Raw genomic sequence first — 27,591 nt, forward strand, 5'->3', positions numbered from 1 at the left:
CAACATTAGAATACAGTGGAGTAGGAGAGTAGAAGATGGAAATGATTGATGGGGGTATCGGCAAGAAGTTAGTCATAAAAGGAGTAAGAGTTATAGCTGCCTAAGAAGTGACATGAATACATGCAGCAGGAATTGCGCGCAGCGACGCTGGTCAGAACTCCACATCCCACAATCCAAGTCTACACGTGTCCACGTCCTGTCAGCAAACCGGACAAAACGTCACATTCCTGCATTCCCCCTGCCTGTGTGTTGGGGACGTAATCTTTTCGTTCCGAACACATTTCTCTTCCGAAAGATACACCCATGACACGGCGGGTTTAATATCAGGAGGTGATCCCGGATTCCCCAGTAGTCCGAATCCAAGATTTGGGTGAGGATCTATGTTTTCTGTCTAAGTGGTTGATTTAGAAAGCTATTTGCCGGTGGAGTGTTCTGCTGCCTACGGTGTGTAACCAGATCCAATGCAATGCGCTGGATTTTTGTGCAAGAGTTGCCGCTGCGCCTCGGCTGTGGCCAAATGATGATTCTGATTGGGGACATTTGCCAGATCGCCTTCCACAAGTTCTTGTTTAGTAGCGACTGCACCTACGGACAATGATAGCCCCTGTGTCTTTATTGTGTGCTAAACTTGTTACATTGAATTGCATGAAATCGTCAGCTAACAAGTAGATGAACGACTGTGGAATCTATTGTCGACATGCGTGCTACAAACCTGTTGACATTTCCTAGACAAGGGCTTGTCTGCCTGCTTCACACAGCTAGCTGGCTACAAATCCATATCTTGTTTTGTTCCCCGTCCTCCTCCTCCTGCTCCTCTATTCTGAGAGTTCTCTGTCTAAGTTTAGCAAGCCTCTGCTTCTTGGTTGCATCACCTTTGTTAGCCTGTTAGCTAGCGGCAGATATTTGGCAGTGTAGCTGGCGACGAAGGGCGTGGATGCGCCCAGCCCAACCCGGGCCGGGCCGGGCCAGACCAGGCCAGACCAGACCAGGCCAGACCAGGCCAAGGCCGGACAGATGTGTGGTCATTCTTCTGACTGTTCAGACAGAAAACATCTTTTTGCACCGACCCCTCCAAACGACTAGAATGAGAGGATTTGTGTTTGCTCTGTACATTCGGTGGTCGTGGTGGTGGTTTATTGTTGTTTTTAGGGTGAACGTCTGTCTGTTGAAACACAGTCGTCCAAAGCTAACGGTGGTCCAGCAGGGATAGCTTCAGAAGCTAGCTGGGTGTTACTCTGTTGCAAGAGATCTGTTTAAACGAATATCATTTTCTGTCCAACCTGTCTGTCAGGCAGCAAAGCTAAAATGATTTGCTATCACTTTCCAAAGATCTGTCCCAGTCCCAACTGCTTGGACCCAGTCATCCAAAATAAGGTTAACTACTGTAATACAGAGTTAGGTAAGAGATTCACATGACACAGGCTTCATAATGATCCATGTTAGTTGATTATAATAGGGAACTACTGGTAGTGTAGTGAGAATTAGATTGGTTACATCATCACTTGGATTGCTTGGATTCCTTTAAAGTTCGCCTGTCACTGGTAGATGGTATCAGTGACAGTCCCATCAGATGAAATAAAGGAATGTCTACGTGCCCGTGCACATCAGTGGGCCTCTCAGGGTTTGAAGGCTTGTTTGAAAAAACTGTGAACTCATTCATTGTGGCAAACAAGTTTCTCCCTGTATGATAAAACTTTGTTGCAAGTAAAGTGTGTGCGTGTGTGTGTGTGTGTGTGCGTGCGTGCGTGCGTGCGTGCGTGCGTGTGTCGGGGAGTGGGTGGTGATGTATTGAATCAGCTCATCCTCTCCACTGATAAGGCTGTCTCGCATAAAGACAATGACAACCGTAGGAGTGAATTTCAAAAGAGGATCGCCTCCTCCAACAAGCCCTTTAAGTTCCACCCAAGACAGTGGTGTTTGAAGACATTGATATGGAAAACACCTCACAGTATGCTGTGCACTGCTTACTGGTGATTAAATCCAGTTTAACCAGTGCCCCTTCTGCCTTGTTATCATGGTAAGACCCAGTTTTCTAAGAGAGTCTTAATAATGATCTGCACGAGCTAGAGTGATGCCACAAGTTGGCACTGGTTGTTTTTAGGCTATAGGCAAACAGCAAAGAATCAAACACAAGACTCTTCATTTTCTGACAACACACAGGCCAAAGGCCTTGCTCTGTCTTTGATAGAATGAGTAACAGCCCCACACACTCAAACGCTCCACCACGCTTTTTACATTTACATGGATGGCATTTAGCAGACGCCTTTATCCAAAGCGACTTACAACCAATACATTTGTTTAAGTGAGTGAATCATCTAATCCATCAGTCATCATAAGATACAGTAATCAATGCTCACACCAGGGGCCATTGGCAGTCGTAATGCCAGAAGCCAATTTCTTTTTTTATTATCTTTTATTATTTATTAATTATAAAGATGTGTCTGTGTGTGTCTCTGTGTGTGTCAGCCTGGCTGGCTGCAGCGTTGCAGCAGTTATTTCAGTGCTTTGCGCTGCATTGATTTCTGGAATCAATTAATGGTGTCCTGGGGTCACAGCCTCTGGCCCTCGGTGACGGTGACAGTTACAGGACAGGACCGGCCATGACGACGGCCTCACTGGAAGTCACGTGATCTGTAGGCTGCAACGTCCCTGTGTCACTGCTATGCAGAATGGGAAGCTAGGCTAATGCTAGTGCTGGATACCATGGGCGAAGGCTAACAGGGCTACAGGATTTTGGGGGGCTGTGTTTTTCTATTATTGCATGGGCAGTCAACAACACTGTGTGAGAGGATTTTATAACTAATTATTTGCAAAGTCTAAGAGAAGAGCTACCCTATAGCAGAAAGTGTGTGTGTGTGTGTGTGTGTGTGTGTGTGTGTGTGTGTGTGTGTGTGTGTGTGTGTGTGTGTGTGTGTGTGAGGGTGAAAGACAGTACGGGTCATTAAACTGAAAACATACCAGTGGAAGAACAGAGAGATTAGCTGTAGGTTTAAAGCTGTCTGAGAATCCCCGGATTTAGCCTACTGTGGGAACGTATGATGTATAGGCTCGGCCTCTGTGTGAGAGGGATTGTTTGAAACCTGCCACCAAGTCAGCTCATTACACGACTGTTTCTGGTCGCTGGAGTTCACCATCTCAGGACTAGGCTTTTAGTTTCTGATAGGATGTGGTCAGTATATCTGTGATGCATGTTAGCACAGTGCTTGTTTCCTTGGAGTTTTGAATGGATGACTTGGGTAGTCGCACTAATGCCACCAAACGTAGGCCTAGGCCTCAGCCACCAAACGTAGGCCTAGGCCTCAGCCACCAAACGTAGGCCTAGGCCTCAGCCACCAAACGTAGGCCTAGGCCTCAGCTCACTGCCTGGCCACACATACAAACACGGACCGTGCTGTCAAACCTTTGTTTCCGTTCCTTTCTCCTTTGTTGACAGGGAGAGTGAAGGCCGTAGCATTCCTGCCCGGGAACCTGTGTGTGTTTGTGCATGCGTGTAGGGCCCAGGCCTATGTTGTTGGCTACATACAGTACCAGTCAAAAGTTTGGACACACCTTGCCAAGAGTGTGCAAAGCTGTCATCAAAGCAAAAGGTGGCTACTTTGAAGAATCTAAAATATAAAACATATTCTGGTTTGTTTAACACTTTTTTAATTTACTACATAATTCCATATGTGTTCCTTCATAGTTTTGATGTCTTCAATATTAATCTACAATGTAGGAAATAATAAAAATAAAGAAAAACCATTGAATGGGAAGGTGTGTCCAGACTTTTGACTGGTACTGTACGTGGGGCTTGTTTGTCTAGTAACATCCTGCGCATCATTGACCAGGGTGGGACCATGCCGGGCTTGCACGCCCCTGCTCCCAATGCCGTATCAGGTCAACCCACCCCAGGGAAAACAATGGTCCCATTGTCACCCCCCAAGCCCTCCTGTGGAGGTGGTGGGGTCCCCTCTCGCTCCACGCCCTCTCCCCCCCCCCCCCCCCCCCCCCGGCCTGGATGTCCCCACAAGCCCCTCCACTACAGCCATATGACCTTCAGTTTGTGTGTCTCCACGCTGTCTGTCATATTCAGGTCACACTCCTCCTCTTCCTCCTCCTCCTCTTCCTCACTCTCTCTTTCACACACACACACACGCTCTGTTTACTCCCACTGTACTGCCACCAGAGCAGGGTGACGGGCAGACACGTCCAATGAGGGCAAAGACGACTGTGAATCATTTGCATGTTTCAAAACGCGTGCGTGTGTGTGTGTGTGTGTGTGTGTGTTGTCCTGTCGGCATCATGCCAAATATGTGGTCTGACCCTGACTCTCCACTATTGGGCGATCAGGTTAGCTGCAGTGTGTGTCTGAGATTACTCGGTGTAGCCGAGGTCTCTGTGTCAAACCAACAGATCTTTGCTCCGTTCCTGGATGAGTGTTGTGGATTTTGACCACAGTTTTTATGCCGTTTCACACGTCTGCTCACCATGCCAATGTCTACACACACGTCATAGGCCCAGCCGAGGCTGTTGTAGCCTAACCCTAAGGCTGTTGTAGCCTAACCCTAACCCTAACCCTAACACACACTAGAAAAAGCATCCAAATGTCCACCACCACAACAGCAGTGACTATTGAGGACTAGGCAGAATGGGACAAGCACACAGTGAAGGGAACAGGCCTCTGGTCCTGTGGAAGGCTGATGAAGGGATGAGAGGAGGGATGAGAAACGTACGTAAGTGTTGGCTATGGTGTCCCTCGGGATGATTGAGGGTTCCGTGCCTGACATGTCACCGGGCGTTTCATCATGACAGTCATTACTGAGATGTATGCCATGGTTTGTAGAGTCAGTTTCCTGTGTGTAATGTCTGTTGAAAACATTCTGTCGGTTTGTTTATTTATTTGTGGGGGGGTGTGTGTGTGGGGGGGTGTGTGTGTGTGTGTGGCGGGGGGTGTGCAGGGAGAGGCTAAAGTTCTCCTCAGAGAAGTCGCTGCATCACCGTAGTCGCTGCCTGTGAGGAGGGACGGAGTCCGACGTATTGTACTGTGGAATGTTCTGGCAACGCAGGGCATTCCACTGAGCGACTCACACCACCACAAACATTTTGGCGTGCGTGCGTGCGTGTGTGTGCCTAAGCACTGCCTGAAGTACTGCGGTACTACCAGTAGCCAGTTTTTTTTTTAATGAGAGAGTTAGCCCCATCTTTTCATGCAGGGAGCTCACTAAAGTTAAAAGGGCCACAAAACCGTGCCACACCACTGACGATGCTTCTCTTTTCCGCAGTGGGGTCAAAGGTTTGTATTAGAAAGTACTCTGAGTGACATACTTAACTAGCATAACCCCCCCGCCCCCCCCCCCCCACCACCAAGCAACAAAGCCCCCCCCCTGCTGCTCACAGCAGGAACTATGGGTTATTTATCCCAGCCGTACCCCTTAAGAGGCTTGGTATGTACCGTGCCTTTTAGCCTCGTTGCTTTTAATTCCCCCCAACGAGAGACACACGTGGTAGGACAGGTCATGCCAGGCCTCCTCCTCCTCCTCCTCCTCACACATCACCCTGTCTGCTGCCTTCAGACAGACGGTTCCAGAATAGACTCATCCCAAACGTCCACTGACTAGCCAGCCTATTTAAAGATGCCTTTTGGAGCAGCTAGTTCCTGTCGCCGGTGGCGGTGCTAGCCTGGCCGTGTGCTCCAGATTAGCGTTAGCCTCTCTGCGTGAGGTGGGGACATGCCTGGCTGGCTGGCAGACTGGCAGACTGGCTGGCTGGCTGACTGGCTACCTGACTGGCTAGCTACCTGACTGGCTAGCTGACTGGCTGGGTAGACAGGGCCTTCTCCATCTTGGCTTGGAGACAAATACTTAGTTTACCGTTGTGTAACCAGATGATATTGTGTGTGTCTGTATCTCTGTCTGTCTGTCTGTCTGTCTGTCTGTGTGTGAGATCACGCAGAAACTTATGAGGTTAACCAGTGTGGTGAGCAAGCATTAACCATAGCAACTATAAATGTATTATTAATTGCCTGTCACTTTGTCTTACATTTGTACTCTACCCCACTCCCTCATCGCTGTCATTGATTGGCTTTTACAGCCAATGAATGTAGACTTTTATTAGGCTAATCCTTATTGGACAGAATAATGATTATGAGGTGTAGTAATGTGGAATATATGAGCCACAGTCATTGAAGTGATTGAATATAGGCTGTATACTAATTGCCACTGGGGTTGTATTTCTGCACTTCTGGCTTGCCTGCAATGGCAGCTGCTACTGTGCCTCAGTCTACTGTGACTCTCTGTCTACTGTGACTCTCTCTGTGTCTACTGTGACTCTCTCTGTGTCTACTGTGACTTTCTCTGTGTCTACTGTGACTCTCTCTGTGTCTACTGTGCCTCAGTCTACTGTGACTCTCTCTGTGTCTACTGTGTCTCTCTGTGTCTACTGTGACTCAGTCTACTGTGACTCTCTCGCTGTCTACTGTGACTCTCGCTGTCTACTGTGACTCTTCTGTCTACTGTCTTCAGAGGTTTCTCTCCTCAGGGCTGCTAAACCACTTGCCCTCTCACCACCTCTGCATCCAGATTAACACAGAGCTCTGAAGAGCCTTCTATTTCTGAGGTACATCAAGGCCTCTGCAGCCACACACACACACACACTCGTGTCTTCAAAGTGTTCTGTGTGCTGCAGTTCGGGGCAGCACAGTAGCGCGTGTGACTGCAGCATGCTTTGAGTTTCCATCAGAAAGTGTCCGCACGCGGATCCAATGTCCTCTTCCCAGCTGCGGCGATGTCGCCTGGTGGTGGTGATGGCTCATGTCGTTTCCTGCTTGGAGAGAGGGAGAGGGAGAGAGAGGGGGAGAGAGAGAGAGAGAGAGAGAGAGCTCGATCTGCCGCATCACATTTCCTTCCGTCTGCTGCAGTGGAGGTGTTTGTGAACAGGGTGGTTTAGATAGCTAACCCTGCTCTCTCCAGCCCTCCCACACGGCAGGTAGAAGGTCTTCTCTGTCGTCTCTTCTCCCTGGTCTACTGCAGTTGGCTGGAGGACACAAGCAGCTCTCTGATTTATTCATTGAAGAAGCCCCAGTGAAAGCATGTGCCCTGAGTAGCCCTTCAACCTCGTGCTGACCTGAAAGCACCTCTGTGGAAGTGGAGAACGGGAGAGGTTTTGTGTTTTCACTGGCTTGATTCTGGATCAGGCTGGCTTCTAGATTCTGTTTACTGGCTTGACTCTGAACCAGCCTGGCTTCTAGATTCTCTCTTGATCAGTAGAAACCAAAGAGGGGAAATGGCATCAACAACAACATCCAAATCATCAAATTGTACATCAAAGAAATGCATTAAAAAAAGCTTCAATTAGGCTATACTTGAAAAGCGTGACATGAAAAGCAGTGATGACGCGTTGTTTGATGGTTCTTACACGTACGCCTACTACTTCTGAAATCAGGACTTCAGAAATAACTGAAAGGCAGATGCACAGCTGACTTGAGAGGAATGCTTTCCCTTCGTCTGGCCCACACCGTGCACAAAGGAGAGCTAGCTGATTTCACATATCAGCACAACCACATGTCATGAAAGCTTATCTTCAGACCACATAATTACATTTCCTCTCAGATTAGGTCAGTTATTCAGTTGTTGCCCTCTTGCCTGGACTAGGCCCGCGACACAGCGCTGTGTGTGTCCACAGAAACCCCGCTGTACAGTAACTGGTATGCTAGGTTAGCCTAGCGCCTAGCCTAACTAACTAACTAACTTGACTAGGTTTGGTTTGTACGTCATCAGGTCAACGCTGAAAACTTCTGTTCTATGGCTCATATGTATCTTTGTAAAATTGGATCTATAACTGGACAATCGTCATATAAGCATACAGACTGGAGAAAGGGAATAGCTGCTTCTTTGTCTGATGTATTCAGGGCACAAAGCCAGGGATGGAAACTCAGGCTGTACGGCACAAGACTGTAATTTGAGATGGATTTGATTCAGAAGCCTATTTGTATTGCGTTCATCCTGAAGGTAATGACAAACCTGTCTTGTTAAAAGGGTGCTTTTATACTTCAACCTTAACTGTGAGCGTTTTGTGGCGTTACTCATCTGATGATGCTAATGAATGCAGTCAGACATTTTCACAGGTTCATCATTGCCCCAGTGGTTTTTCCAGAGGCTCAGTAGAGCTTCACCCACCCATCATGCAAGGCGTTGTGGATCTCCCACAAAGAGCCAGTCAGTCCCAGTACCATGCTGTGTGTGTAGCCTCTCTCTCCGGCTCTCCTACTGTCTGTCCTGGTGTCACAATGTGGGTTTGTTCCACACACACATTCTCTGCACAGGTCTGATCATTAGGCCTACATCAAGTTGATGTCATTTCTTTCTTTCTTTCTTTCTTTCTCTCTCTTTTTTTTTTTTTAAAAGCTCATCCAGTAATTGTGATGATTTGCTCAGAGACCTCGGCTACGCTGAGTTGGTCTCCAACAGACACTGTAGCTAGCCTGTATCTCTGTAGCTAGCCTGTATCTCTGTATCTCTGTAGCTAGCCTGTATGTCTGTAGCTAGCCTGTATCTCTGTAGCTAGCCTGTATCTCTGTAGCTAGCCTGTATCTCTGTAGCTAGCCTGTATCTCTGTAGCTAGCCTGTATCTCTGCTCCGTGCTGCTCTGCTGTTCTCTGCTACGGTGGTGATGAGTAGTACCATACCATGCTGTCTGTCTGTCTGTCTGTCTGTGTTGTAGTTGTGTATCTCTGTGTTGTAGTTGTTGCTCTGTGCTGTAGTTGTTGCTCTGTGTTGTAGTTGTTGCTCTGTGCTGTAGTTGTGTATCAGTGTTGTAGTTGTGTATCTGTGTTGTAGTTGTTGCTCTGTGTTGTAGTTGTTGCTCTGTGCTGTAGTTGTGTATCTCTGTGTTGTAGTTGTTATCTCTGTGTTGTAGTTGTTGCTCTGTGTTGTAGTTGTTATCTCTGTTGTAGTTGTGTATCTCTGTGTTGTGTTGTAGTTGTGTATCTCTGTGCTGTAGTTGTTGCTCTGTGTTGTAGTGAGTGGTGACGTAGCCATGGTCGGCAGGGCGTGGCAGCTCTTTGTTGGAACAGCTGGGCTCTGTGTGTGTGTGAGGGAGAGGGGGGTCTCTCTTACCAACCACGTGGCCAAAGCTTCCCACACACACACACACACACGACATGGAGGAGGGAAAATGATTCCAGTGAAGAAAAATGTCACAGCAACACGACAACAAAACGCTGAGAGAAACACACACACACACACACACCGGCTCATTGATCACACACAGCTCCTCCTTTGTGGCGTGTGTGTGGCGCTGCATCTCCCTGTCTCTGTGTGCAGTGTGTGGTGTGTGTGTGTGTGTGTGGCGCTGCGTCTCCCTGTCTCTGTGTGCAGTGTGTGGTGTGGATGGTGCTGTGGCGATGCTCCTCTCCCTGCTGGAGGGAGACATCTGGACGGCTCTGGCACGACACCTCTGTGCCATTAGCAGAGCTGGCCAGACGGATGGAGGATTGTGTGTGTGTGTGTGTGTGTGTGTGATTTAGCTGACGCTTTTATCCAAAGCGACTTACATTGCAGTGAGTGCATCCATTTCAGTATATATGGTCCCAGCAGGAATCAAACCCACAACCTAAGCGTTGTTAGCGCCATGCTCTACCCACTGAGCCACAAAGGTCTGTCTGTCTGTCTGTCTGTCTTACTCACTGACTGACAGTCAGTCTGTCTGTGTCTGTCTTTCTTTCTTTGTGTGTGTGTGTGTGTGTGTGTGTGTGTGTGTGTGTGTGTGTGTGTGTGTGTGTGTGTGTGTGTGTGTGTGTGTGTGTGTGTGTGTGTGTTGGCATTGGGTTAACTACTACCCTAACGTTCAGATTATGATCAACCTGAAGTAGCCCCCTCAGCCTGGGGGGCGTCTAGCACACACACACACACACACACACACGGTACGCTTCCCGCAGCAGTGCTGTTTGACAGGACCACCCTCCGCTAGCAGGCTAGGTGTGTTAGCGTAGCAGTCGGGCCGCTCGGCTGCAGACGTCTCCCTCGCGGCGCGGCTCAGGAGCAGTGAAAGCTTCGCTGGCTGGTCCATCGTGCTCCTCGCGGCGCGGCTCAGGGAGCAGTGAAAGCTTCGCTGGCTGCTCCGTCGTCTGAGTTTTCGTTAACTCGGCTCTTTCGTTACCCTCTCCATCCTTCCCTTTTTCGACACGTTGGGTCGTTTCCATAAAGCAATGCTGAATCGTTTATGTTGCAGTCCGGTCGCTTCTGCAGAGAAGACATTTAACACATTTAACACATTTTGATCCCCCCCCCCCCCCGCTCCAAGATGGCTGAAGGACTGTGAGGAAACACTGCAAACTTTGGCTTTTAGTGTGGTGGTGGTGGTTGTTGTTGTTGTTTACAGTATTTAACGGGTGTTGTTGTACCCGTGTGAAGTGGTTGTGAAGTGTTTGCTTGGTGAATGTATTGCAGTCTATGTCTCAGTAGGTAACCTGAGGTCGGGTCATTGGACCTCCTGACCCCTACATCTCATTCTAGTCTTGGAGGCTGGTAATGTAGCTACTTGGGTTGGGCTATACTCACAATGTTCTTAGTCACGATATTATTTTAGAAAATATCACAATATATGATAATATCGTTCATTGCTGAAGTACGGTGGAGACATGAGCAAAACATGACTGAAGTGCAACGCATCGCCTGGTGGAAATAGTCTGGTGAAACGAAGATGTTTTCACGCCTAGATGTGCTTAGCCTTGAGGAAAGGCAGGACACTGCACTTATCTGGAGTTTTAAGCGTTTTTTACAGGCTATTTTCTGTAAGAACAATATAACCATATTCTCCAAATATCACAACACGTTGAAAATATCAAGATATTCGATGATATCCAGTATCTGCCCAACCCTACTAGCTACTGCAGTGAATGAGCAATTCCTAGGAAGACTTTTAGGCTAACTCAGCACAACTACAAAACACACTGAGATTGTCTCGTAAGACACATTGTCATTATGGCCAACTTAGCTAAACCCGGTTCGTTTCAGAGGCAAGGCAACTCCGCTCTGCTTTTTCTTCAGCTATTAGTAAGACGGAGAACAGAGCGAGATCTGAGGCGAACCCCTGGCCCGTGTTGGTGTCCTGTCAGATAGCGGTAGTAATTGAGGGGGCAGTGCGCTGTTAGCGTTGGCAGTTTAGCCTCCAGCAGAAGCGCTAGCCTGCATGTGGAGGACAGCAGTGGAAGGACGTCTGACATCTGTGTGTTTACAGTGAAAGCGTCCGTCACAGCTCCCGCTGTCACAACATGAGTGGTGACCCCTGGGACGTTTGTTTTTGAAAGCTTGGGTTTTGAGGGCGTTTGAAGCGGAATCTGGAGTTGATGGCGTTAGGGCTGGATAGAACTGTGTGTGTTGAGTACCATATCTCGTACCTCATGATGCCTACTGGATAGCAGGTTGCACTGTTATGGCTGTGATGAAGTAGCCTAGTTAGCTATTTATTGGGAGATGCTACATCAGAGGAATCGAAGAGGAAAGCTGTCTCACACTCACACCACCCGACTACCCTGTCTCACCCTCACACTACCTGACTACCCTGTCTCACCCTCCCTCGCAGCACCTGACTACCCTGTCTCACCCTCACACCACCTGACTATCCTGTCTCACCCTCCCTCACGGCTCCTGACTACCCTGTCTCACCCTCACACCACCTGACTATCCTGTCTCACCCTCCCTCACGGCTCCTGACTACCCTGTCTCACCTGATTGATCCAAACCCAGGCTGATGTTCATCACGTCTCTCTTTGTCTTGTTCGATTCCAGCCTCACCGTCCCTCTGCGTCACAATGGTACAGCTGTGTGTGATAATGGGTTGGAATGCCTTTGACTCTGTTGATCTGATAACAGGTTAACAGTATCAGACAGACATAAATACTTTTGCTCTGCTAACGACACAGCCTGCCTTCCACAAGGCCTATGTCAGCAACCTGCTCTTCTGGATCTTCTGAATTCTTCGTTCAAGCAGTTGAAGCCTCCCTTTGCTGCTTGCTGATCCGAGAGCTTTACAGTACTGCGGTGGTGGCCGTATGATGGAATGAGATCTTGTCAACAGATAATGAAGACATGGCCTTTTATAGGACTCTGTAGCTGCCACCTGCTTCTGTCAGGGGAGGGAATGCTTGTCCGTCTGCCAAGTGTATTGTCTGTCTGTCTGCAAGCAATTAGCCCTCGGCTGGCACCGTTTCTGTTAAACCAGACGGCCGGACGGGCAACTTAGCCCGTGTCATTTCCTGTCTACTGTCGACAATTCCTTCCCCAGGTCTTCGCTCCAAATGAGAATATTATGTTCTCAGTCAACTTCACCTAGCTGGTAAAATAAGGATTAAAAAGGGTCTTGTTGTATGATGCACTGTAGTAGGCTTACAGTTTATGTGCTGTCCCTGCTGAGGCTGATTCTGTTGCTGCTGGGTGTTGGTGTCTCATTGGCTCTCTGTTGACCTCATCCAGGATGCTTCTACGCTTCTAGGCTCCTTTTTTATTTTTATTTTTTTTAAAGTTTGGTTCGACAAGACGCTCAGCTGGCTCGTCTTGTGGGTTAGCGACTTAGCGTTATGGTTGTCCGCGGAGCGCTAGGCTAGGCTAACCGGGCCGACGCGTCGGTGTGTGAGCGGGTCGTATTACCTCACCCTGACGTTAAACACAGCGCGGTGTGGCGATAAGAGCGTTAGATCTTCAACGTAGAGAAACGACAACGAGGCTGTTAGGTACGTGGTGTTAGGATCACCTCATCGTTTCTGTGAAGAATCATCACCATCATCATCACCATCATCATCATACATACAGTACCAGTCAAAGTTTGGACACACCTTGCCAAGAGTGTGCAAAGCTGTCATCAAAGCAAAAGGTGGCTACTTTGAAGAATCTAAAATATAAAACATATTCTGGTTTGTTTAAAACCTTTTTTGTTTACTACATAATTCCATATGTGTTCCTTCATAGTTTTGATGTCTTCAGTATTAATCTACAATGTAGAAAATAATTAAAAAATAAAGAAAAACCATTGAATGAGAAGGTGTGTCCAAACTTTTGACTGGTACTGTACGTGTCTACACAGGGCTAAATGGCTACAATAAATGTACTGTATTCCACATTGATCACTCATTAAGTTTTCAGGCTATTCAAAAGAACAGTTTTATTATTTGGCTGTAAATGCCCTGGTTTTGTAGGCCTATCTCTTTACGATATTATCGTGTGTCTTGGCTCATTTCCTAGACTGGGTCATGCACCTTCACCTTGTAAGCCTACAGCCACCAAAACCATAACAAAGGCTTAAGGCCTGCAAGTGCACACCAACCGTCGACGTATCAGTCCTGCGTACCTCAGTGGTAAATCCTCTTTGCGTGGCCAGTGCTCAAGCAGCTTAGCAACCAGGCCTCTCCCATGTCAACCAGGTAGGGGTCATGTGACCGCGCAGGCTCGCCACCGCTGTCGGAGAGCGGGGATGAGGTAGAGTTCAGGGAGACGCCGAGAGAAAGTGACAGGAAGAGAGAGAGAATCTGGGTTGACCGCCAAGCCGAAGCGGCGTTAGGAGGAGACCCTGGAGGCAGAGAGAGCTGAGGTGACACCTCTCCTGGGACCAGGGGTTGGAGCCGGCTGGGACTAAGCTGTTGGTGCTGCAGGGTGTATGACAGAGATGAAGGCCGACTCCGGGATGGAAACAGTTCCTTGGCGGCCCTAGTGGCGGAGTGGTGGTACTGCGTTGTTGCTTTTCAGAGGTCATTGGGGCCGGGGGGACTTGGGTTTGTTGTGCGGCCTTCGGTCAGAACTGGGAACAACTGAAGTTAGAGGAAAGTCGAACTCTCGACTAAATTGCTGTACATGGCAACAAGAAATGCCGTACATGGCCCCTTGACTTGAAGTGATGTGCAGTTGCCTACCTGCTGTCTTTCGATTAGATCTCACTAACAAACCGTTTGTCTCCCACCCCCTCAGGTCCCTCTCCTCCTTCCCTCCCCCGCCCCCCGCCGGTGGCAGCCAGGTTGCCATGGAGAACTCGTCTGTGGCGTCGGCGTCCTCGGAGGCCGGCAGCACGCGCTCGCAGGAGATCGAGGAGCTGGAGCGCTTCATCGACAGCTACGTGCTGGAGTACCAGGTCCAGGGCCTGCTGAGCGACAAGAACGACAACGACGGAGACGGGGACAAGCCCCAGTCCCACATCACTCAGGTTAGCTACTGCTAATGCTAACCCTAACCCACATCACTCAGGTTAGCTAATGCTAACCCTAACCCACATCACTCAGGTTAGCTAATGCTAATGCTAAAGCCCCAGTCCCACATCACTCAGGTTAGCTAATGCTAATGCTAAAGCCCCAGTCCCACATCACTCAGGTTAGCTAATGCTAATGCTAAAGCCCCAGTCCCACATCACTCAGGTTAGCTAATGCTAATTTAACAGTCACAGTTGCCAGGCTAACCAGGCCCAAGCATCAGTGTAAGTAAGTGGATCATATTACACTCACACAGTGAGATTAAAACATATAGGGTGTAGTGTGCGGATAAGAGCATTAGCGCTTAATCTCACATCTCTCAGGTTAGCTAAGGCTAAAGCTAACACTGTAGCTATACAGTACCACTGCAATACTGCTCCAGTAGATCGCCCCCAAAGCACTGCAAAAGAGTGCTGTTCAGTGCTCCTGTCAGGCTAACCCAGATATCAACAGCTACTATACTCCTATTTATTGGCAATATAGTTTAAAGCTGCAGTAGGCAGGTCCTTTTTCATTCAAATATTGCCGAACGACCCCGGTATATCTGTCGTGGTTTGGCACCTACTGCCTCCTGCCAACCAAAGTGCACTCACATACACAGAGAACTGGGGTAGACTCCCTCCTGGGATGTGTTGTCAGCTGAGCACTCACAGAATGGAGGGGCTATATTTAGGAGAGAGGAATTGACCGGATGGAAGTGCGGCAGCACACAATGGCGGAGGTGAGCTGTGCGAACCCCGTCTGTAGCAACCCTAGCACAACCACTCTGACTGACACAAGGCTACATGAAGAAGAAGAAGACTGTTTATTTGGCCAGCATCAATTGTTGGAATATGGTAATTTCCCCCCCCCCCCTCCGAGACAACACACGTGCACAAGGGAGAAAGCCCCAGTCCCACACACAACACACTGCACACCCCCAAGGGAGAATCGAGCTCTGGGCTCTGGGTACAGGGTCAGCCATATTCAGCACCCCTGGAGCAGTTAGGGGTTAAGTGCCTTGCTCAAGGGCACAACGGCAGTGGTAGGCACCTGGATATGATGCCAGCAACCTTCCAGTTACCAGCTCACAGCATTACCTCCTGGGGTGGGGATCAAACCAGCGACCTGTGGATTGCCAGCCTCTCTAACCTCTAGGCTACCTGCCGTCCCGTACATGGCCGCTGCTCACACCGTGCGCAGGCTGACCATGCTTTGGGAAAACGGAGGTTTGAGAGTTCAGTAGCACACAAAGTAAAGTACAAAGATACTCCGTACAAAACCAGACAAAGGACACCTAACACTGTAAACACTAACACTGTAAACACAGTGTTGCAGGCGGAACAGCGACGTTGGCGTTCTGACCTCCAGCTGGCCTGGTTAGCCTAGCCTGGGTAGCCTGGCCTGGGTAGCCTGGCCTGGTTAGCCTAGCCTGGCCTGGTTAGCCTAGCCTGGTTAGCCTAGCCTGGTAGCCTGGGCTGGTTAGCCTAGCCTGGTTATCCTGGCCTGGGTCTAATTTGGCTGGATCCCCACTGCCGCTCCGTCAACACGTCCTCTCAGATCAGAGGGATATTCATGCTGAATTATTCAATGTCCAACGTCCTATTTCGGAAACCATATGTTGTTGAAAACGTTTGGATCGTTTGCTGCTATAATCTGGTGCTCCTTCTCTGTTCTTGTATTACGCTATATATATATATATATACTATAACATTAGTTCTATATATATTTATACAAAAATATTATATTATACAACCAGGGAAAGGCCTTTGAGACACAAAGTCTCTTTTGCAAGGGAGACCAGGCCAAGAAAGCAGCAGCAGCAGCAATCAATACAACATTACAACATTGAACACATCCGGTACAATCAGCACAAGTTCCAAAAGAAAGCCAAGCATGTGTGTCAAGCCTTTACAACAGTAACTGCTGTTTAAGCCACAACTAGATGTTTCTCCCCCCCCCCCCCCTTCTGTGTTCCAGTGGACAGAGGACTGCAATGACAAAAAGGACGGGAGTTGGTCGTCCTCGCGGGGGAGGGGCTCGTTCAAACCGGTGAGTTCTGGTGTGTGTGTGTGTGTGTGTGTGTGTGTGTGTGTGTGTGTGTGTGTGTGAACTGCATTTTGGAGGACGGACAGTCCGGATGTCCCCCCTCAGGCTGTCTATACACAGAAGCCCCCATGCGCCCCCCCCCCCCCCCCCCAACCCTCATTGATCAGGGAGAAACAACAGCTTTCAATGACAGCCAAGGTCAGCCATGTTTGTACCGGTCATTGTCGTAGCCTGTGCCCTTTACAACCCGGTGGGTTAAAGCTCTGTTCAGGCTAAGCCGAGCGCCCCGGTACTCCAGGACGACACTTCTCTTCTCTTCTCCCTGTGATGTCGCCTCACTCGCCGTGGGTCCAGGAGGTGTGAGATGCGTTTTCATTTTGCAAAACCGTAAATTTAATTCCCACCGGGCGGCTGATAACCTATCCAGCCTGTGGGGTGGGGGGTGGGGGGGCGGTAATAAATTCACACCTCTCTCTCACACACACACACACGGTACTCCTCTCTCTCTATTTGCATGGGGCTTTATGGTCTCTGTGTTTGTCTATCTGCCCCTAGGTTCTATAGAGGTGTTACGAGCTGTCAATCATGGGACAGACTTCCCGCTTTCCCCGCCGGGGGGGGGGGTTGTGTAATTGGTTACATATTTCTGACATGCCTATCTGAATGAACCCACACACACACACACACTCACACACACTCCCACACCAACTCAGTTCCTTCCAGCAGGATTGTTGATTAGTCCTGCTGCTCTTCTCAGATCTCCAGGACCAGAGTGGCTGTTGCCTGAGGAGGGTTGGTTGGTTCAGCCTGCCGCCTCCCTCCCCCTCAGCTGTTGGTGGGGAGCCGGGGGGGAAGGCAGGGAGGATGGAGGGAGAGGATCTGCCTCGTATATCAGGGCCTTAATGGTATTATTGTGGCGCTGGGCTGGGTTAGGTTTAGGGTATTATTGTGGCGCTGGGTTAGGGTATTATTGTGGCGCTGGCTGGGCCGGGCTCTGTGCGTTGTGGTGTGTGTGTGTGTGTGCCTGTGCTGCTTCAGGGAGCAGGCGGGGGGGGGGGGGGGGGGGATGAATGGGGTTTCCCTCTGCGCCGCCTTGAGCTTTGTGTCTGTGCCTGCTGGCACGGCCATGCCACGTGGCAGAGAGGGTGGGTGGGTCTGGGCCTGTTTGTTTGTGTGTGTGTGCCTGTTTGTTTGTGTGTGTGTGTGCGTGCCTGTTTGTTTGTGTGTGTGTGCCTGTTTGTTTGTTTGTGTGTGTGTGTGTGCGTGCCTGTTTGTTTGTGTGTGCCTGTTTGTTTGTGTGTGTGCGTGTGTGAGACGGAGTCTGCCAGTGGATTTGTCTGCTGGTACAGGTGGGAGTGCGAGAGTGTGTGTGAGCGAACATGTGTATGTTTATGTGTTTTGCGTGTGCATGTTTGCATGTGTACGTGTGCGCACCTTTTTGTGTGTGCGCCTGTGTGTGCGTGTGCGTGTGTGTGTGTGTGTGTGTGTGTGTGTGTGTGTGTGTGTGTGTGCGCGCCTGTGTGTGTGTGTGTGTGCGCCTGTGTGTGTGTGTGTGTGTGTGTGTGTGTGTGTGTGTGTGTGTGTGTGTGTGTGTGTGTGTGCGCGTGTGTGCGCCCACGAGAGAAAACACAAGCGAGCAGACCACGAGGTCCTGCAGAGTCATAGGTTCCGTCAGCTGCTTCTCTCATGGTGCCTAATTCTCCCAAACACGGAGGAAGGCAGGGCAGCAGCGCTGTGCCACAGACTCTCTCCTCCCCAGGGCCACAGGGGAGCTCGCTTTTTCAGTTCCACCTTGTCCTGCCTAGTCCTGCTGCTCTTCTCAGATCTCCAGGACCAGAGTGGTTGTTGCCTGAGGAGGGTTGGTTGGTTCAGCCTGCCGCCTCCCTCCCCCTCAGCTGTTGGTGGGGAGCCGGGGGGGAAGGCAGGGAGGATGGAGGGAGAGGATCTGCCTCGTATATCACAGCCTTAATGGGTCCTTTCCCAGCCTCTGCCACCCATGGGTGGGTCCGTGGGTGGATCCGGCCCGTTCTGTGACAAACGACTTTGTTAGGCGCACTAATCAAATAACCCTGAAATTGAATTAAAGGGGATTCATCGGGAGGTGTGTCTGTGTGTGTCTGTGTGTGTCTGTCTGTGTCTGTGTGTGTCTGTCACAGTCCAGTAGTGGGTATGGGGGGGTTGGGTCTGAGGCTCTGGTGTGGGGTGGGGTGGGGAGAGGGCAGCTCTGCATGCTTACTGGATCTGATTTCCATCTTAAACTGGTCTCACACACACACACGCAGTATCTGTAATTGGCAGTAACTGTGGGGGAAGGGGACACTAGAATGTGCCCCAGTATGTGCTTCTGCACCCCCATGACCAGAAGTTGTGTGTGTATATATGTGTGAGTGTAGCACGGCTGTGTTTAGGAAACATATTGGCACAGAATCGTGACACGCACACACACACACACACAGAGTCAGAGCGAGATAGCTAGCCAAACGGCCATGGGAGCTGTGGTTGCCAGGGGTTACCAGCTCTGTCAGCAGTCCTCTCCCAGGGGATGATGGTACATTAATCCTGAGAATGGTCTCTCTCTCACACACACACCACACACACACCACACACACCACACACCCCACACACACACACACACACACACACACATACCACACACACACACATACCACACACACCACACATGCGCGGCAGTCACCATTAGGCTTGTATAATGATGTTTACTCTGTTTAACAGGGATAGGAATGTCTCTGAACAATAGAATCAATATTGTGTAGCCTAGCATGTTGTCTGTTCTCTGTGGTATTTGCAGAGGAATTGATAGAGTATTGATCTCTTTCTCTCTGTCTTTCATTCTCTCATTCTCTCATTCTCTCTCTCTCTCTCTAGGATGAGTGGGAGCACAGCAGTAACGGCAGCACCGGGTCCAGGCCCAGCTCTGGTTCTCGGCCCGGGTCCGGCTCCAGGTCCGGTAGCAGGGGCAGGAACAACCAGTTCAGAACCCCTGCCAAGGTACAGGTACTGGACTCACCTTTATTCACAACAAAATGCGCCAAAAATACACACCATCACAGCCCTCTGGGTCTGTCGGGCTCTGGGTCCTTCGGGCTCTGGGTCTGTCGGGCTCTGGGTCTGTCGGGCTCTGGGTCTGTCGGGCTCTGGGTCCTTCGGGCTCTGGGTCTGTCGGGCTCTGGGTCCTTCGGGCTCTGGGTCTGTCGGGCTCTGGGTCTGGGAATGTTGACAGTTTGGGCGACTTTATTCACCCTGGGCTACATGAGCCGGTGGGGAGCTGTAACACGCGGTGTTGGTTGTGTCTCTCAGAACGGGAACAGAGACGGCTCCTTGGACATCCTGGGGACGGACATCTGGGCTGCCAACACCATGGACTCTCACGGGTAAGGATTGTGTTTTATTACACACACACACACACACACACCACTGGCCCCCTCTCATCAGATACACACACCACTGGCCCCCTCTCATCAGATACACACACACACACACACACACCACTGGCCCCCTCTCATCAGATACACACACACACACACACCACTGGCCCCCTCTCATCAGATACACACACACACACACACACACACACCACTGGCCCCCTCTCATCAGATACACACACACACACACACACCACTGGCCCCCTCTCATCAGATACACACACACACACCACTGGCCCCCTCTCATCAGATACACACACACACACCACTGGCCCCCTCTCATCAGATACACACACACACACCACTGGCCCCCTCTCATCAGACACACACACACACACCACTGGCCCCCTCTCATCAGATACACACACACACCACTGGCCCCCTCTCATCAGACACACACACACACACACACACCACTGGCCCCCTCTCATCAGATACACACACACACACACACCACTGGCCCCCTCTCATCAGACACACACACACACACACACACACACCACTGGCCCCCTCTCATCAGACACACACACACACACACCACTGGCCCCCTCTCATCAGATACACACACACACACACACACCACTGGCCCCCTCTCATCAGACACACACACACACACACACACACACACCACTGGCCCCCTCTCATCAGACACACACACACACACACACACCACTGGCCCCCTCTCATCAGACACACACACACACACACACACCACTGGCCCCCTCTCATCAGATACACACTCATGATAACAGCCTTGTGATGTCAGAGCTTTTGGAATCATGGTTTTATTCTCAAACTCAAGGACATTTAATTGGATGGATGGATGGATGGACGGACGGATTGATGGATGGAGGGATGGAGTGCCATACCTTGAGTAAGACACACACACACACACACACGTACACACACACACACACACACACACACACACACAGTTTTGTTGCTTGAATGTGTTTTTGCTTGAAGCTTAATTAGCATGTCCTTATCGCCCCTGAGACATGAAATGCGATGTCATCATCACTAGAAGACCGCTGAGCTCTAGGGATGTCTGACGCTGTAGCAGAGCGGTACTTCCAAACAGACGCCCGCCAGATTGAACCCTAACTAACACAACTAACCTCTTTAGGGACCAGATGACATTTAAAAAAAACAAGCGTACCCAGAAGCAGCAGCCAAATCTTTTGCGTAACCTCGATTTTCGGAAAAAAGAATGTTCCGCCAACATCGATTCTTGGAGCATCTGTGTTGCTGTCGCTGTAGGCTGGTGGGTGCCATGGCGACAGCTGCAACGGTAACCTTTCCTCACAGAGGGCGGGACCATGTTGGCAAGAAGCACGCAACAACGCCTCCCTCGCTCCCTCCCTCCCTCCCCGAGTAGCTCCCTCCCTCCCTCCCCGAGTAGCTACCTCCCTCCCTCCCTCCCTCCCTCCCTCCCCGAGTAGCTACCTCCCTCCCTCCCTCCCTCCCCGAGTAGCTACCTCCCTCCCTCCCTCCCTCCCCCGAGTAGCTACCTCCCTCCCTCCCTCCCTCCCCCGAGTAGCTACCTCCCTCCCTCCCTCCCTCCCCCGAGTAGCTACCTCCCTCCCTCCCTCCCCGAGTAGCTACCTCCCTCCCTCCCTCCCCGAGTAGCTACCTCCCTCCCTCCCTCCCTCCCTCCCCCGAGTAGCTACCTCCCTCCCTCCCTCCCCGAGTAGCTACCTCCCTCCCTCCCTCCCTCCCTCCCCCGAGTAGCTACCTCCCTCCCTCCCTCCCTCCCTCCCCGAGTAGCTACCTCCCTCCCTCCCTCCCCCCCTCCCCCGAGTAGCTACCTCCCTCCCTCCCCCGAGTAGCTACCTCCCTCCCTCCCTCCCCCCCTCCCCCGAGTAGCTACCTCCCTCCCTCCCCCGAGTAGCTACCTCCCTCCCTCCCTCCCCCCCTCCCCCGAGTAGCTACCTCCCTCCCTCCCCCGAGTAGCTACCTCCCTCCCTCCCTCCCTCCCCCGAGTAGCTACCTCCCTCACTCCCTCACTCCCTCCCTCCCTCCCCGAGTAGCTACCTCCCTCCCTCCCTCCCCGAGTAGCTACCTCCCTCCCTCCCTCCCCGAGTAGCTACCTCCCTCCCTCCCCCGAGTAGCTACCTCCCTCCCTCCCTCCCTCCCCCGAGTAGCTACCTCCCTCCCTCCCTCCCCGAGTAGCTACCTCCCTCCCTCCCTCCCTCCCTCCCCCCCTCCCCCGAGTAGCTACCTCCCTCCCTCCCTCCCTCCCCCGAGTAGCTACCTCCCTCCCTCCCTCCCTCCCCCCCTCCCTCCCCCGAGTAGCTACCTCCCTCCCTCCCTCCCTCCCTCCCCCCCTCCCCCGAGTAGCTACCTCCCTCCCTCCCTCCCTCCCCCGAGTAGCTACCTCCCTCCCTCCCTCCCTCCCTCCCTCCCCCCCTCCCTCCCCCGAGTAGCTACCTCCCTCCCTCCCTCCCTCCCTCCCTCCCTCCCTCCCTCCCCCGAGTAGCTACCTCCCTCCCTCCCTCCCTCCCTCCCTCCCTCCCCCCCTCCCTCCCCCGAGTAGCTACCTCCCTCCCTCCCCCGAGTAGCTACCTCCCTCCCTCCCTCCCTCCCTCCCCCGAGTAGCTACCTCCCTTACTACGCTGTCATCTCCTCAGCCACGTAGAAATCCCTCCAGCGGCCCAAAAGGCCCGTATCTGCTTACTATCAAGCCTTTTTATTATTATTATTATTATTATTCTGGATTAGATTAGTCGATGGATTAACACACGGCAGCTCTGAGCAGTTAGTTTTTTTGGGGGGGGGCGGCGGCATGTTGTTGCACATATGGCCATGTCAGACTGAGCGGTTTAATGGAGGTTTTGGCACTGCAGGGTGTTTTGGGTGATTACCAGCTAATTACATGTCTTTGTTTTCAGGCTTAGATGATGAGAGGAGGAGATGGGGTTAACGTTATCAATAAATAAATAAATACATAAAAATACACAGTGTCCTTATTAGGGGGTGGACCGGCCCTTTTTAAAAAAAAAAAAAATTTCTTTATATGTTTTTAGGGCATTTCTGCTTTATTGGGATAGAGACTGTAGAGATTGACAGGAAGGATGAGTGAGAGACAGGAGGGATGACGTGCAAGATAGGTCGAGGGTCGGAATCGAACCAGGAACCTTGCGATTACGTGGTGAGGGCATTAGTGTGCTACGCCACCAAGCGCCCCCGGACCTTTTTAAACATTCTAGACAGCCATACCATGTGACCTGGTTTTGGGCCCGTTGTATAAATGACCTGGGCTTCAGTCTTGTTACTGTCCTGACACCAATGTGGACACTGGTCTCTGACCGTCACCTGACCTCTGACGCCATCGTAGATCAAAGGCTTTACAACAGCTCGGCGTATATGACGACATTGACGCGACTTGGATGTGTCATGCTCGTCAGTGGTGTGTTACCCGTGTATTACTGTATGAACTTAATCCGTCACTTAATTCCACGCGTGTTTGATACCATTCCTCATTCCATTCCATGCATTACAATGAGCCCCTCCTCCCGATCCCTACCTCAACCAGCCTCCTCCGTTTCGTACCTTGAAAGTAGTCGAACGTTAGCGACCGCTTTCAAGGTGAGGAAAAACGTCTAACCCATTTAGCAATTTGGGTGAACTGTCCCTTTATCCCACTGGGTCTCTTGGCTGTCATGACAACGCCTGTCTCCCCGTCCTGTGTGGTTTCTACAGGGGCGCCACCTGGGACCTCCAGCCGGAGAAGCTGGATTTCACCCAGTTCCACCGGAAACCCTTCCGGGGTACACCAAAGCATCTCCCGCCCATCGACAGAGAGGGGTGAGTGGCATTACTGCGTTTGCCTGTCCTGTTTTGTCATATTCTGATCTGTTTCATCTATTTCTTTGACGGTTCTGGTCTCCGTCTCTCCGTCTCCCTGGCAGGATGATGAAAAGCAAGTTTGAGGAGGATGATGGGATTGACCTGAACGACATGGACCGGTTCCTGCCTGGCCTTACAGTGAGTGTTCCACGTCTGTTTGGTTAGCTGTTTCGGCTGTGGTTGAAAGTCATTCTTTTAGAGTCCATTAAGGAAGATTTATTTGTTTGTGTTTCATTTGTTTGTGTTTTCACATTCTCTTCACCCTGGTGTGACTGTGTGGCGAAAAAATTTCTCCTTTTGTCTCCTTTGTGAGTCTGTCGTTGTCCTTGACAAGAGATGTCCAAGAGAATGGTTGCTTGCTAGCTCGACCACAAATGCACTTGTTGTGCACTACTGCACTCTGGTGGCTGAAAGATGGAACAGCAGCCCTGAAAAATTCCCTAGTTGCTATGGCAGTATGTTTGGACAAGATGTTTCTGTACTTAGTCCCCTGTGGTGAAGTCTTCTGTGGAGGGGAGTCTCTGACACGTCCACCCCTACCTTCTCAAGAGTTCCTGATCTCTCCAGACAGATTTTTTTTTTGTTTTTTTTCTTTGTTATGGTGACCGTTCCTTCGTCGTCATCCTTGGCCTACCAGGTGGTTTGAGATTGCTGAGCTCTCGAGTGCTTTCTTTGTTATCAATGATGCACCAAACTGTTGATTTTGTTAAGCCTAAGGCTTGAGCTTTGTCTTTGATTAACTGATTGATTGTTTTGGGGGTTTTCAGCCTCCATTATGGCTTCGTTGACACCTCTTTGGTCCTCATGCTGACAGACCAATAGCAGACTCCAAAGGCAAATGCAAAGCCTTGAGTCGAGACTGGACATTGACAGCTCTCTTATGCCGGCGCAAATGATGCGACAGAACACACCTGACTAATCAGAAATACCTGTTCAGCCAATTGTACTTCTACGTTTGGTGCCCTGGAACAGGTGTGTGGGTGTTTCTAAATGGTGAAACCAACATACCCTCAATTAAAGGCTAACAATCTGTACTTTTTACCTTTGATTTCAAATCCAAACATTTGGAGTATAGAGCTGAAGGAAGAAAAAATGCTTTGCTGTCCAAATACTTACGGAGGGCACTTGTATATGGATAGATATCAGTTGATACGGGACTTGGTGAAATATTGACAAGTATTTCTCTTACAATGAGCAGACACTGACATCTAGTGGCCAACCACGTCGCATCCCCTCAGCTCTGACCATGATAAAAAAAAATCTTTTAAAAAAATGAACAGTGACCCCCGGTGGTAGTTTTACGGTATGGCGCCCTCTGAGTTGCGTCATTAGTTTCACACGGCATATGAAGCGGTGGTTAAAAGGCTGAACCTTTGCTGGACTCCTCTTCTTCTCTTATTAACGCGAGGCTAATACAGCTCGGTCAGTTCTGCTGTACCTGCTCCTTCACACCGGTCCCTGGCCACCTGAGCCATTTTAACGTGGGTTTCTCTTTCTTCTTCTTTTTAATTTTTTTTTATTTTCACTCGCTCTCCTCCTCTGAAGACAGGGTGTGTCTAGTCTAGTCTCCCTTGGCACCGCGTCCCTCCATTCCAGCCAGGGTTTGGCCGCTCTTATGACGGCCAGGATGTTGGCACAGGGGCGCCACGGGGTCAGGAGGACAGAGCGAGGGCGTGCCCCGCTTACCCACCTGTCTGATCTCATGCCCAGCCAGTCTGGCCCCCAGAGGGCCCTCCCTGGCACTGCCCGCCTGGCAGCGGTGACGCCATGCCAGCCCATTGTTCCACTACGGACTGCGCCAGCTCCCCCGCCCCCGCTTTCCTCTGACCGCTTTCTAGTGCCTCAGACGCCGCCACCCCCCGCCCCCCCCCCACCCCCCCACCCCCCCGAAACAACTCAGGCGAAGCAACTCTGAGGCCGGGGATGACCCTAGGACACAGACAGAAAAAATAAGAAGAATAACCAAAAATGTCCCCCCTTTCCCCCCCAGATCAATGGAGATAGTGTTACTGTCATACGTCCTCCTGAGGTTGTGTGATGATAAGGATAATATCTCTCATGAGACTTGGCTTAGGAATGCTCCGTGACCTTTTCCCAGTGTTTGTCAACAGAGATAGCATCCAGTGGGTCCCGTCCCCTCTTCTGACCTTTCCCTCACACAGGAGGTGATTGTCCCGGGGTAGACTCCCGTGACCAGGCCTGTTAGTTTACCTCACCAGTCACCCAGCACTAAGAATAGCTGCAGGGCCTGCCTATAAGCCTCTCTCTCTCTTTCTCTCTCTCTCTCTGCCTGCCTGCCTGCCTGCCTGCCTATAAGCCTCTCTCTCTCTCTCTCTCTCTGACTGACAGACTGGAGCTCTCTGTGTGTGTGTGTCTGTGTGTGTGTGACTTGGCTGTACTCACTGTTTGATGGCTGTGTTTACATAAGTTAATACAGTGGGAATCAGACGGCCGTAATGTGGATTAAAGGCGTCCGAGCCGGGTTGTTTTGGAGCTGATACGGGGTACTCTGCTGGCGTGGGAAGCCCCCCGTTTCATGACTGGGCTGTCAGGGTGCTAGGACGCAGTTAGAACGGGGTCAGGGAGGGTCGGAGCGGAGCCACCCAACGTCGCCATTACATCCTGGTGCCGTTCGAGCCCTCAGCCAATCAGAAGCTTGGACAGGAGGGCCGTTCGTCCCCGAGAGGAGCCCTGATGTTTGACGCTGGCTGAACGGACCTTGAGTAATAGTGTTCTTGTTGGACATGGAGCAGAAGCCCCCCCCCCCCCCCCCCCCCCCCCCTCGTGGATTTTACTTGGAAAAAGAACTGTGGTCCAAACTCCCTCCAGGCCCAGGCTTACACCAGCCCCATGTGTTGAAACCTGGGGGGGGGGGTGAAGGAGTGCACACTTGAGGGCCTTGGGGGGGAGGGGAGGGGGGGGGTTAGCATGGGGAAGAGGGCTTCTGTGTTCCAGTGATGGTGTGGAGAGCAGAGCACACTGACCTCTCACTTCCCCACTCAGTACCCCCCAGAGGTTCCCAGGGGCAAGACTACGTAACCCCCCCCCCCCCAGAGGTTCCCAGGGGCAAGACTACGTAACCCCCCGCCCCTGCCCCCCCCCCCCCCCCCCCTCACCTCACCTCCCCACTTCCTCGTTCCCCAGAATAGCAACACAAAGGGCCAATGTGGAAAAGTACCTTCAGAGGGAAGCCATAGGGAGAGAAGCAGCTTCCTCCCCCCCCCCCCCCCCCCCCACCCCCACCAGAGCAGAGACCTGTCTAGCGCTGGCCCACGGGAGACACGCGGCATCCCTGGAATGCCGACACACACACACACGCGCACAGACACGCATACAGACACACACACACACATAAACACACACACACACACATGAGCTGACACACACGCGCACACACACACACACACACACACACATACAGACACACGCATATAAACAGACACACACACACACACACACACATGAGCAGACACACACACACACACACACACCCCTCTGCCCCTTGTTGAAATGACGGCATGGACAGGTCAGAGAAGTGAGATTCCAGTGGAATGAGCCGGGGGCATGGATGTCTCCCAGATCCATTAAATATGAGTCAGTCTGTCTTCCCGCTCCCGGCAGTCCCAACACAGGTCACTGGGAATGTGGCCTGGGTCTCCACCCTCAACACCCACGCTGAGATGGGATTCAGCTGCCCAGTCTACAGCCTGTAGTGTTGTGTGTGTGTGTTTCTGTGTAGTGTGCGTGTGTGTGTGTGTGTGTGTGTGTGTTTCTGTGTAGTGTGCGTGTATATGTGTGTGTGTGTGTCTGCGCGCCTTCATGTATTTGTAAGGTGTACTAACAGCCAGTAGCCTTGTGTGTGTTTCCTGGCTGGAGTTTGAGGAAGTTGACCACATTGCTTACCTTTTGATCATGATCTTCTTATTCCTACTGTATGGGTTACATTCCTCCATTGACACACGGGACGGCTTGTCTGTTTCCGTGTGTGTGTGTGTGTGTGTGTGTGTGTGTCTGTGTGTGTATTATGCATGAAGCATCACCTAATTATGGAAACCCTCTATG

At 51.1% G+C, this 27,591-nt stretch overlaps 1 protein-coding gene across 1 annotated transcript; it reads left to right on the top strand.

Annotated features, from left to right (window-relative positions):
- Nucleotides 1-252: 252 nt before the first annotated feature.
- LOC310804641 (CBP80/20-dependent translation initiation factor-like) lies at nucleotides 253-23,694 on the top strand (the record flags this gene model as incomplete). The annotated part of the gene is made up of 7 exons (XM_083669958.1): nucleotides 253-370; nucleotides 13,935-14,166; nucleotides 16,169-16,240; nucleotides 19,124-19,252; nucleotides 19,556-19,629; nucleotides 23,383-23,487; nucleotides 23,592-23,694. Exons 2-7 carry the CDS (start codon nucleotides 13,987-13,989, stop codon nucleotides 23,692-23,694), a joined length of 663 nt encoding a protein of 220 aa, XP_083526084.1. The 5' UTR covers nucleotides 253-370; nucleotides 13,935-13,986.
- Nucleotides 23,695-27,591: the final 3,897 nt, after the last annotated feature.

The sequence above is a fragment of the Argentina silus genome, assembly GCF_951799395.1.
Source record: "Argentina silus genome assembly, chromosome: 5".
Taxonomy (NCBI): Eukaryota; Metazoa; Chordata; class Actinopteri; order Argentiniformes; family Argentinidae; genus Argentina; species Argentina silus.